Raw genomic sequence first — 11,089 nt, 5'->3', positions numbered from 1 at the left:
GGGTGCTCCAGGTCAAGGATGAACACCCCTTTCTGAAATCATGGCACCACCACAGCATTCTCTCTCCACCTCCACCTCTGCTGTTATCCCCCAACCAAACCTGAGCATCCATGCCTCCCTGTGCATGAATAACATATTCTAGCTTGAGTTGTTTGTAAATTTTATTGTTTGCTCAAATAAATGAGAAGCTACTTAGAATGAGTGCCATTTTTCCCAAATTGTAGACTCCATTATCCAATAACCATTTCAAAAATGTAGCAAAACTCACAACACCCACTGTATTTTCCCACACTCTCTGTCCTGCCACCAACCATCTGGTTCATCGTGTCTGAATTGGCTAATTGACTTAGTCATTGTCACATATGAATAATGAGTGCCTTGTTCTGCTCCTACTATCAGGAAACACGTTTGGGAGAAATTTCAAGAGTTTCTTTTCGCTTCACACTGGGAACCCTCGGGTCTAATGCAATATTGTTTATTTGGGTTTTTTGTTTGGTTAGTTTGTTTGGGTTTTTTGTTTGGGTTTTGTTTTTTTTTTTTTTTCTGTACTCCAAGCACTTTTATTTATAAGAGTTTAAGAGATTTGGGAAAGATAGAAACATTCAGGAGAATTCATAAGAACAGACATAACTCAAGCCTAAGAAAGTTGTTTATTTCCTCTCAATTGGGCGATGAAGAAAGTAGGAAGGCCTCACTTAATGAAGGTAAACAATTTTAGCACATAAAATAAGCAAAAACCCGTATGTATAGAAGCTAAACTGGAAAAAATAAGGGGAAAGCATTTCACAGGACACAAGTCAAATTTTAGGACATATTGGTAATATGTCAAAAAAAAAAAACAATCAGAGAAGAAAGGCAGGCTTGTCATTTGTCCCCCTGATTTCGCAGGCACATTGTTCAGTCCTGCCTGCAGGAAGTGAGTCACCCCTTGCAGAACTTGTCACAACTCAGCTTTAATCAGCTTCGCTTTGGCCTGGCAGGAAATAGCACTGTCCTCCCACAAAAAGTGGGCCATGGGTGGTGTCAAAGCACAGAGGGAGAGTGGTGGGTTGCACTTACAGGTGAGTAAAGGAAAGGTATCAATAAGAAGGGAGGAAGGCAGTGGCCTGGAGGAGAGGAAAGTGAAAATTATTGAATCTGTAGTAGACTGGTCCCTGTAGATGTGAGGCGCAGATATCGCCCTCCGCAGTTACTCCCCGCTGCTAGGATCATCGCTGTTCTCTCCTAGTGGAAACTCCTTTGTGGGCTTCTGGACTGTGTACATCTGGGTCTCTGTGGGGCATTCCTGGCTCAGAATTGCCTGGAATAGGAGGTAAGTACAGAGATTACTGTGTATCTTAGGTCCATACTAGCATATCAAGCTTGGTGTTACTTAGAACAACTCAAGATATAAGTATAGCACGCTCTTTCTGCCTCCTGTGTAGGCTCAGGCCTTCCAAGGTGCCTGGGCATATCAAGCCTAGTCAGACCAAACATCTGATCTGCTTGTGCTTGAACCCTAGCATCAGGAGGTTCAAGGCATAGCAAAAAGCTAGACGAAATGGGCGCTCTTATCCGTAGACCTTCCTGCCTACATCTGTTCCTTTGAGCACCTTCTACATCCATCCTGACTCCATGAGGCACCTAGGACTGCTGGGGTGTCCATGCTACAAGAAGAGCAAAGTATATTAACTAAGTCCTACAGTGTGCAAGACCTTTTACTTGGAGACTATTTTTTTTTAACTTTAAAAGACAAGTCCTGAGCTGAGAAATGGTTCAGTAGGAGTAAGGACTTACCCTGGAAGCATAAGGACTGAGCTGGAATCCCCAGCACCCAGATAAAAGACTGTTCACAGCTGTATGCCTGTAATCCTAGAACTGGTGGGTAGAGGCAGGCAGGTCTTGGGAACTCACTGGACAGCCAGCACAGACTAAAGGGCAAGCCTCTAGTGCACCAAGAGACCCTGTCTCAATGTAGTGAGGCAGAGAATAATAAAAGAAGACAACATTCTCCTCTTACACACTAACTTGTATGCACCATACACAAAAAGAATGGAAATATTTCCATTTTTCTTTTCTTTTTTTAGTTTAGTTTAGTTTTGATGTTTTATGAGTAGGTTTTATTTAGGGCAGGCTGACCTTTAATTCAATATGTGGCTAAGGACTAATTGAACTTCTATACTACCCCAGTGTCTCAAATGCTGGAATTTGAGAAGGGTGTCACCCTGCCTGCTCCTCGTTTCCCTTCTTTACTTAAGATCCAGATAACAAGGGACCTGGTTGTTCAGAGAAAAAAAGGAAAGTGAAGGGTAGAAGAAAAGGATAAGTTGTTAGGAAGAACAGTAAAGCCACAAAGCAGAGAAATGCCCAGAAGAGTGGAAATGAGCTCAAGGTGAAGAGTCAGGGGAACCACAGGGTGAAAGAGACAGTGCCTTACACGCTTCTCCTCCTTAGCTGGCGGGTTCTGCAGGAAGCAGCAGAGAGGAGCATAAATGATGTTGATGGTACCAATGATGACCATGAGCCAAGGAAAGCCAATGACCTGTACGATAACACCCCCAGTAGATGGGCCTATGGAAAAATAAATCAAATTTCAAGTGTTTGTTGAATTGGTCACCTGTAAAACACCATCCTAGGGACAGTGGACAGCCACAGAAGCTGAGGCAGATTCCACTATAATCAGATCCCTAAGATAATGAAGCCTCTGGTTCCATATCCAGGTAAACTACAATGGAGAAGGGAGACTGGGTCATTCAGGCCTGGGAGAGCCCATCTAAGCCAACCAACATACCAATAGCAAAGCCCACACAAAAGGCCACATCGGCGATGGCATAGACACTCCCATACACAGAGGTGTGGCGTAAGTCCACCAGGTATCCCATGATGGGCATCAGAGAGGAATCCACCATTCCTGTGGCCAAAACAAGCAGGATGCTGTTAGTCAGCTTATATAGCATCTCCCTCCACCCTTCCCCCATTTAGTTTACTCTCAGGGCCTGCTGTCTCCACACTTAACACCAACAGAGGACCAGGTAGGAACCAGTAGATGCACCTACTCTGCACATATGCCAGCTTTTCTCCCATCCCTGCCTTTCCATATACCTCTTCTGATGGGAAAATGGGGAGGAAAGGAACCTGACTCAAGGGACATTTTCAAAGGTCTTTTACTTTGAGGGTACTGCTTACCTATGGCAAAGCCAAGGCCTGCATTGGGGCCAATAAGACCAAAAATATTGTGAGCCAGAGGTACCTGGAATGGGAAGGAAGAAGAGTTCCTCAGAATGCCACTGGGCTAGGAAGGGAAGAGTCTTCACACGACATGCATTTGTGACATCTGCCACATGCATTACCTCTGATTTCTTATACTTCCTTTTGAAAAATAACCTTCCTCCCCACTTCGATCATATGAAAACTGGGCTGGTGTTACCCAAAGTTATGAAGCCAATAAGCAGCAAGATCAAGTTCTAACCTCAGACTCAACTGCATTATAGCAAGCAAGAGTCCTTTTCTATTCATGAACTATTGTTTACCTAACACTTTCTACCAAACGCACACTGCTGTGCTCTCCTCACCGTATGTTGCCGTCACTGGCACTATCAAGTTTGCCTGTATTTTGCTTTACAGTACTGGAGAGTGAACATAGGGCCCTGTGAGGCTAGGACTGCCCCTACTTTTCTTTTATTTCTTTTTGAGATGAGGTCTCACTGAGTTGCCCAAGCTACACTTGAACTCACTCTGTAGCCCAGGCAAGCCCTGAATTCCCGATCCTCCTATCTTAGTTTCCTGGAATAGCTGGAATTAAAGACATGCACTGCCAAATTTGAAATCCAAAGTTGGTAGCCATTTTAGCAAAAAGACTAAATAAATAAATAAATAAATAAATAAATAAATAAATCCAACATTTAATAGCTCAACAACTGGAGAAACGAACGGCATCATTTGAGTGCCACAAACAATGGCATGCGTTCACCCCTAACTAAAGTCTGGCCTCCTTTTTAAATAACTTCCCTACCCTCTCCTAGGTACCTGTTACCCAACGCCACTAGCCCATCGCACAGCCATTGAAAAGTTTAGCATATTATTGACAGCTGTACTTCTGAAGCAACACCTCGAGTGATGCCCATATTTCTAAATGGCAGGGCTGACTTACTGAGGCTTTTCATGTGCCCTCTTCATTCTGCAGTCTTTGTGGATTACCTCAAATACCCTGTGAGATGCAAGCCAAGTCCTCGTGAGAGAATACCGAGCAAAGAAGTGGTGTGAGTAGCTCAGGACCACACAAAGGGCAAGTGGTAAAGCTGGACTAGAGCTATGAGCTCATGCCCACCAGCAGGGGCTCTAGTTCGACCTGGGTGCAGTGCTCAGGACCTTACACCTCTGTTTTCAATCCCTTTAGCCTGGAGCCAAATGGACTGATGGTCTCTACTAAGGACAGGTGACAGTAATGACCTGGAAGAACTCTTAAAGACTCTTAAAGATAGAAAACCCCACTTTCTTTCTTCTACCAAATTTTCTGCTTCTAGAGACTGAGCCATAAATGCTACATGCCCCGGTGGTTTATGGAGAGTGTCACAGTCAATTGAATAAGTGGATTTATAAAATACTACGGTTGGCAAGCTCCAGAAATAGATCCCAACATGCTTCAGTGTTTATGCATATCCTCACACCTCTAGTTCCTCCTGCCCACTGCTCTACTCCTTCCTTTTATACCTCCCTTTGATAGCATGCCGCTTCTGTTGACAGCATCCCCTTGGGCACCATTTTCTGATCATGTAGAAATTCCTACCACATCGGCCTACTGCTCATTTGAAGGAAAATGATCTTGAAATGTCTAGCGTTCTTCCTTCATCAGCTGGGTCTTGTACTTACACAGAGCAAGCTGATACCTACTGCCACCATCCCAACAAGGGAGCACAGCCACCTGGAAGAAAAGAGACATTGTCACACACTATCTGCAGAGAGGCGGCTGCTCCCTGCCACCTTGGCCAGTGTTAAATTCAAGGAACCTGAGATGCAGGAAGAAACTGCGTCTCTACAGGACCAGGTTGAATGCCTTTCCGTCTGGGTCCTCTTCTTGAGCTCATCTCTACCCTGAACTCGCAGCTCTCCTCACAGCAGTGTTGGGAGTACAACAGTGAGGCATATGCTGGTGTCCCTTAGAACCGAAGGCTGCCGCTTCCATAGGCACTTGGCTCTCAAACTTGATTATTGGTGTCTGCCAGTTCCGGTTGCTTCTGTTTTGTAGTTTTTATTTATTGTTATTAATGTGTGTGAGAGAGGGAGCAGTTATGTGAAAGGAGGCACACCACAGAGGACAACTTTGTGTGGCCAGCTATCTTCTTCCACTACCATGTGGGTTCCGGAGATTAAACTCCAGTACGCAGGCGTCTGTGGCAAGTGCCATTATCCAGTGATCCATCTCTCCACCCCAGTTCAAACTCCTCACAACATGTGTGGTCTTACAAAACACTCTCAAAAACCCTGTGAAAATAAACAATTCCTCCTCACCTCTGTCTCCTACAGCAGTGCTTTCAAATGTATTTTTAAAGCTTTGTATTGAACTGAAGATAAGATTAAAACCAAAGCCATTCCATCGTTGTAGTAGGGGAAGAGAGTCTAGACTCATACTTCCTGCCTCCCTAAACTCAAATCCCTTTTGCATTTGTGAAGTTCCTGCCTAGAATCCCTAGGGTTTCATGGGATGAAGTTTGGCGATGGTTGCTCCAAAGTACAGACTGCTTTGTTTTGTTTTGTTCTGTTTGTTTTGTTTTGTTTTACAGCTGTTAGCTGCTGGCTTGACATTACCTCTTTAACTGGAAAGGAAGGCCGATCTCTGTGTAACCACTGTCTCTTCCAAAGTAACTAGTTAAAGGTGATCCATCCGTTCTCTATACTGCCCGTGTCAACTACCCACTGGCCTCCTTCACAGCAATGTTTACCACTATGTCCTAAACTGTCCCAAGTGTAAGCGCAAACCCAAAGGTCACTATTAAGTGACAGTACAGTCATTCTTCCAATTTCCCAGGCTACATACCGACCCATCTTGTTAGCCAACACACCAAAGAGGTTCGTGCCAATGAGGTAGGCCACACTAGCAGGCAAGAAAGCCAGACCTGTGGAAGAACACAGAAGCTCACCTTACGAGATGCTCAAATTAATCTAAAGCACCTTATTTCCTACAGTTCAGCAAGGTACTCCCGAGAGCCCTAGGTCTCCAAACCACTTTGTAATACATCTTAGAGGTCTTGGTGCAACTCACGAGCAGAGGTGTCAGGACCCCACCTCTCTGCTTTCCTCAGTAACAAGGTTTCTTTAGCCTCAATATGTTTAATGCGCTCTGATCTCCTACTTAGACTTTCAGACTTAGACACTGACATGTGTAAGATTCACTGGGTTATCAGAATATGGACTTTCTGGGAAATCAAACTTAACTTGTTTATGACCTGTCCTCTTGTTGCTTTCCCCATGGTCCTAGGTAAGTCTTTCTGAGCCTTGGTTCCCACATGTGGACAGAGCAAAGCTGCTATTATATCTTTCCAGGGAACAGTGGAGAACAAGTTGAACAGAGATTGTGAAAGCTTTCATTAACTATTGTCCTGGTCACATGACTTTGTGACAACAAACTGATGATCTCAATCATGGATATTGGATCATACAGTTTGGGTTTAGTATATGCTTGGCCACTACATGACCTTAGAAATTTTACTTGTTATTTTTGAGTTCTTTCTTCCTTACCCTCCCATCTCTTTCCTTCTTTCTTGTTTTCTTTCTGATGAGCTTTTACCATATGCCAGGTATTCTTAAGGCTAGAAATTGAGCAGTAGATAAGAAAAACACGGAAGGGCCAGAGAGATGGCCCAGTGGTTAAGAACACCAGCTGTTCGTTCAGAGGGCTCCGGTTTGATTCCCAGCACCTCCATGTCTGTAACTCCAGTTTCTTGGGCACAGGTATGCATATGATGCATAAAACATGTATAAGCAAAACACCCATGCACATGAAGTATAAAGTATTTTTGAAAGGTAAACACAGAGGCAAATACAGTGCAAGTCTGTAATCCTAGTACTAGGTAAGCTGTGGGAGCCACAAGGACAATGTGGTCTTCTCAAGCAAAGAATTAAACAGGATAACAAAGCACTATTTTAATGGAAAATTGTAAGAAAGAAACATAAAAAATGTAAAGATTAGCATTTTCCCTAAAATTAAAACATATGCACAAATGTTTTATGCTGTTCATCAATTATTCCAATCAGGTAAGAATTCAAAGCCAAATTGTAAGCACTCAGAATGAGGCACAGGAAGCCTCCTGGAGGTGCTTGCTTTCTTAAGCGCCCTTAGCAAGAAGCACCCTCCTGCCTTTTTGTGTTGCAGATGTACTTTGGGTTTTGTGGCCATGTTCTTGAGAGTTTTTCTACTAGGCTGGATGGAGGAGATTGTAAATCCAAGGCCTACATACGAAGACACTATCTTAAAACAATACAAGTACAAGCAAATAAACCCAAAAAATGATTATAACTCAAACGGAACTCACATTCGCGGAGAGATAGATAATAAAACTAAACGCTAAAAATTAAGTGAAGAAAGTAATTTTGAAAACTGTGACAGAAATTTCATGTATCCAAATGTCAGAGTGACTAGAAGGTACATTTGGGAAGCCAAGGAAAGGTTGAGGGGGTGGTGCTTAAGCTGAGATTTTGTTCACCAGAGAGAAGGGGCTTGGGAGGTGGGGGTGGGGGGTGGGGGTGGACATATGCAGCACCTAACACAAGCTGAAAGGCTTAAAGAAGGAACCACTTAGCCTGGTACAGGAGCAAGACACGTGGATGCCTGAGTGGCTGAAACATGTGAGCAGAAAGGACATGAGAAGCTATGAAGATGATGAATGAGATAGCCCAACTGTGTATTCTAAAGTCTCTTAGAAGAACGGCTTCACAGGATAAGAGACTGTGGCAAGTCCAGGAGAAAAGTCAGAGTCTCAGCTTGGAAGCCATTACCAAAATGGGTGAGCAAACTTAAAGGTATTTTTAAGGTGGAGTTGTAGAACTTTCTCTCATGTTGTGTTGGGGCACAATGGGAGTGAGGAGAGAGAAATAACGAGAACTAAAGCTTTTTATTTCAATTGACTGGACGGTGAAGACAGAAAAGATGAGTGGGGAGGAGAAGTCAAGGGGTCCATGAAGGGCTTCAAACAACCACATGTAGAGGTCAGACAGAAAGATACTCAAGGACAGAGCTCTACAGAGAGGTCATAAACACAGAGTTTTTAAGATCATGGAAATGGGGATTAAAGAGATAGATCAGTAGTTGGGAGAGCTTACTGCTCTTGCAAAGCATCTACGGTCTGTTTCTAACAACCATGTTGAGTGGCACACAACTGTCTAAAGCTCCACCTACAGAGGAATCTAACACTGGCCTCTGCACCTGTGCTCTCATGCACATAGCCCTGCCACGAATGCAAATGGGGGCCTGGTCCTCAGCGTGGTGCTGTGGGTAGAGAAGAGACCTTTAAAAGGAAGGCCTATGGTGCAGATGTAGCTCAGTAAGTAGAGTGCCTGCCTAGCATACACAAGAGGTCCTGGGTTCTATCCCCAACATCATATAACCTGGGCATGGTCACACGTACTTGTAATCCCAGCGTTCTGGAGGTAGAGGTAGAAGGATCAGAAGTTCATTCTCAACCTCAGCTACCCAGTGAGTTTGAAGCTAGCCTGAGCTACACGAGACTTTGCTAGAGGTTGGGGCAGGTCTTTGATTATTGAAGGGTTTGCCCGGGGACATACTGAGGTGGCTCCCACTAGGCCCAAGAACTATTGTGAGAGTGAGTTGCTTATGCTTAAGTTTATAAAGTTAGGCCACCTTAAGTATTTTGTTATAAAGATAAAATGAAATAACACAAGGAGAAGATGGTTGTGAGTCACCAAGAATAGACTACATAAGCTCTCAGCCCTTCTCATAAAAGTTTCTTTTTGTAGCAGATGGAGGCTATTGCAAAGAACCACAACTGGTCAAAACACAGAGAGTAAGTGACTCAAATGCCCTTTGCCAAACAAAGTAACAAAACCCTACACTCCCAGCTCAGGGAATATTGTGAAGAGCCTAACTAAGGACAAGGGGACTGTTATAAAGTGCATTCTGGATGTGACAGGAAGCTGTACCCATGAAATCTCAATAATACGATTACCTGAACAAGACCACTCCGGTCAGCATTCCAATGTACATGGGGGAGTGTCTCACAGGCTCTACCCTCCCCAACCCCCAGTAGTCAGAAGGAAGGAGAATCAATTTTCTTCAGGGATCACCCCCTTTTTAAAAAAATTCCCATACCCAAGTAGTCTGCCCTACACCTGTGAGCACGTGGACAACACTATTGGACTCAGTAGGACACACGCACACACGCACAACACACAAAACAATAATAAAGACAAGCCCAACAATTTAGAGGGAAGATAGGGCAATATAGGAAGAGTTGGAGAGGGAGAGGGGATGGCAATAGTAAAACTACATTGTATTTATATACTTATTAAAATTAAAAATGTTGGGGTTGGGGATTTAGCTCAGTGGTAGAGCGCTTGCCTAGCAACCACGAGGCCCTGGGTTCGGTTCCCAGCTCCGAAAAAAAAAAAAAAAAGAAAAAAAAATTAAAAATGTTCATAGAAAACAAAAACTAATAAAACAAACAAAAAAAAGAGAACACCCTGCACATTGAGCATTTTACACTGGCTTAGCACAGATGAAGTGCCCTATGACCACTTGCCTTAATAATTATCATGACCTGTGATGGTCAGGGCAAACCCAGGCATCTCACTCCAAGGCCAGTTACTCCCCTACCCAAGCCCAGCAGAGTGACTGGTGGACTTTGGCCTGAGGGCCTGCTTGGAACCAACATTGTGAGTTTCTCTGTTTCTTTAGCCCTTCCCTGAATCACTTTGGACCTCGAGGAAACAATGTAACCTAATAAAAAGTATCATTGCTCTAATCCTAAACCCAAAGCAAACAGTCAGCCTGGGCCTGGCCGGTGGCTTGTTTGCTTTTAATATTGTGTCCTATGTAGCATTAGAGAAGCATGTCCTCCTGTGTTTGTCTACTTTCTCTGTCCAGGATGGCAATCTGTTTGAAACTGTATCTGTTCATTTGGGTTTAACTGCCTTTGAACGTCTAGAGGTAATAACTACTGAATGATTTAGCTGATACACAGAAAGAGGAAGCTCGCTGGCCTAGTTACCGGTCTCCTTGACACCCTTGTAAATTGTATGAAATTTCCTAAATGAAGCTTTCCTCAAACGTGCACTTGTTCCACAGCAGCTGACCCGAGCTTGTACTTCAGCAGTATTTTGTGTTCTAGGCTAATCAACATCCACATACGTCTCACAGCCTGTCTTCAGGGGTGGATCACACATAACCGTGACTGTCACACGTGATTATCAGTTTAGTAAATCCTATAATCCATGCTTGGCAGTAACCTCCCTGAAATAAGGACAAAGACCAAAACAATGCTTAATGATACCTTCATTTTTACAAATGAAGAAGGAAAGCCGGGTGTGGTCATGCACACCTATAACCAACCCCAGCACACAAGACGTTGAGACAAAAGGATTTTGAAGTCAAGACCAGTCTAACCAATGTAGTATGAGCTTGTCTAAATATAAGAAAACAAAAAAGCGTGGTTCTTCAACATGAGAATTAGTAAGTGACTGGGCATAAATCCAAACTGGGGTGAAACGGTTTCCAAAGCCAGTGCTGTCTTCTGCCCTGGGTAGCAGAGCCCAGGATCCATTGGCCATGTGGTACTAAGTCCCTCTCAGACCACACATCTCTCTCAAGAATTTGTTGCTGTTGTTTGGTTGGTTTTTTACCTGCACTCCTTCCTGTAATCTGGAGAAGTGTTTCTCATGGCCAGTACTTTTCCAAGGGTGGTTGGTGATGGGTGTGGGGTATACCCTTGTCCCCTGGAAATTCACAGAAACATCACTTGTTCCGTGGGATGTGTGGGCACGTGCCTTGAAGCCCAAGATCCTAGAACTTGGGAGACGGAAGCAAGAGGATGAAGAGTTCAGGGCTAAGCTCGTCTACATTTCCAGGCCAAGGACAGACCAGGCTGCATGAAACCCAGTT

The 11,089-nt window shown here is 43.9% G+C and overlaps 1 protein-coding gene and 1 long non-coding RNA gene across 5 annotated transcripts in view; one reads left to right on the top strand and one right to left on the bottom strand.

The window, feature by feature from the left end:
- Nucleotides 1-631: 631 nt before the first annotated feature.
- Nucleotides 632-11,089, bottom strand: part of Slc18a1 (solute carrier family 18 member A1) — a 44,040-nt gene continuing 33,582 nt past the window's right edge. For all 4 annotated transcript variants that reach the window (XM_087587556.1, NM_013152.2, XM_087587557.1 and 1 more), the window contains 6 exon segments: nt 6,014-6,092; nt 4,849-4,900; nt 3,166-3,229; nt 2,771-2,890; nt 2,417-2,550; nt 632-1,300 (listed from right to left, as the gene is read on the bottom strand). In XM_087587556.1, coding sequence (XP_087443682.1) covers nt 1,190-1,300; nt 2,417-2,550; nt 2,771-2,890; nt 3,166-3,229; nt 4,849-4,900; nt 6,014-6,092 — 560 coding nt within the window. In that variant the 3' untranslated portion in view covers nt 632-1,189.
- Nucleotides 1,031-7,194, top strand: LOC148000501 (uncharacterized). The gene is made up of 3 exons (XR_015639755.1): nt 1,031-1,312; nt 4,163-4,238; nt 4,376-7,194. It is a non-coding gene; the product is annotated as an uncharacterized LOC148000501 (long non-coding RNA).

The sequence above is a fragment of the Rattus norvegicus genome, chromosome 16, assembly GCF_021556685.1.
Source record: "Rattus norvegicus strain SHRSP/BbbUtx chromosome 16, alternate assembly SHRSP_T2T, whole genome shotgun sequence".
NCBI classification, from domain to species: domain Eukaryota; kingdom Metazoa; phylum Chordata; class Mammalia; order Rodentia; family Muridae; genus Rattus; species Rattus norvegicus.
Note: the sequence above shows the minus strand (reverse complement) of the source record. Positions and strands in the feature narration are given on the sequence as shown.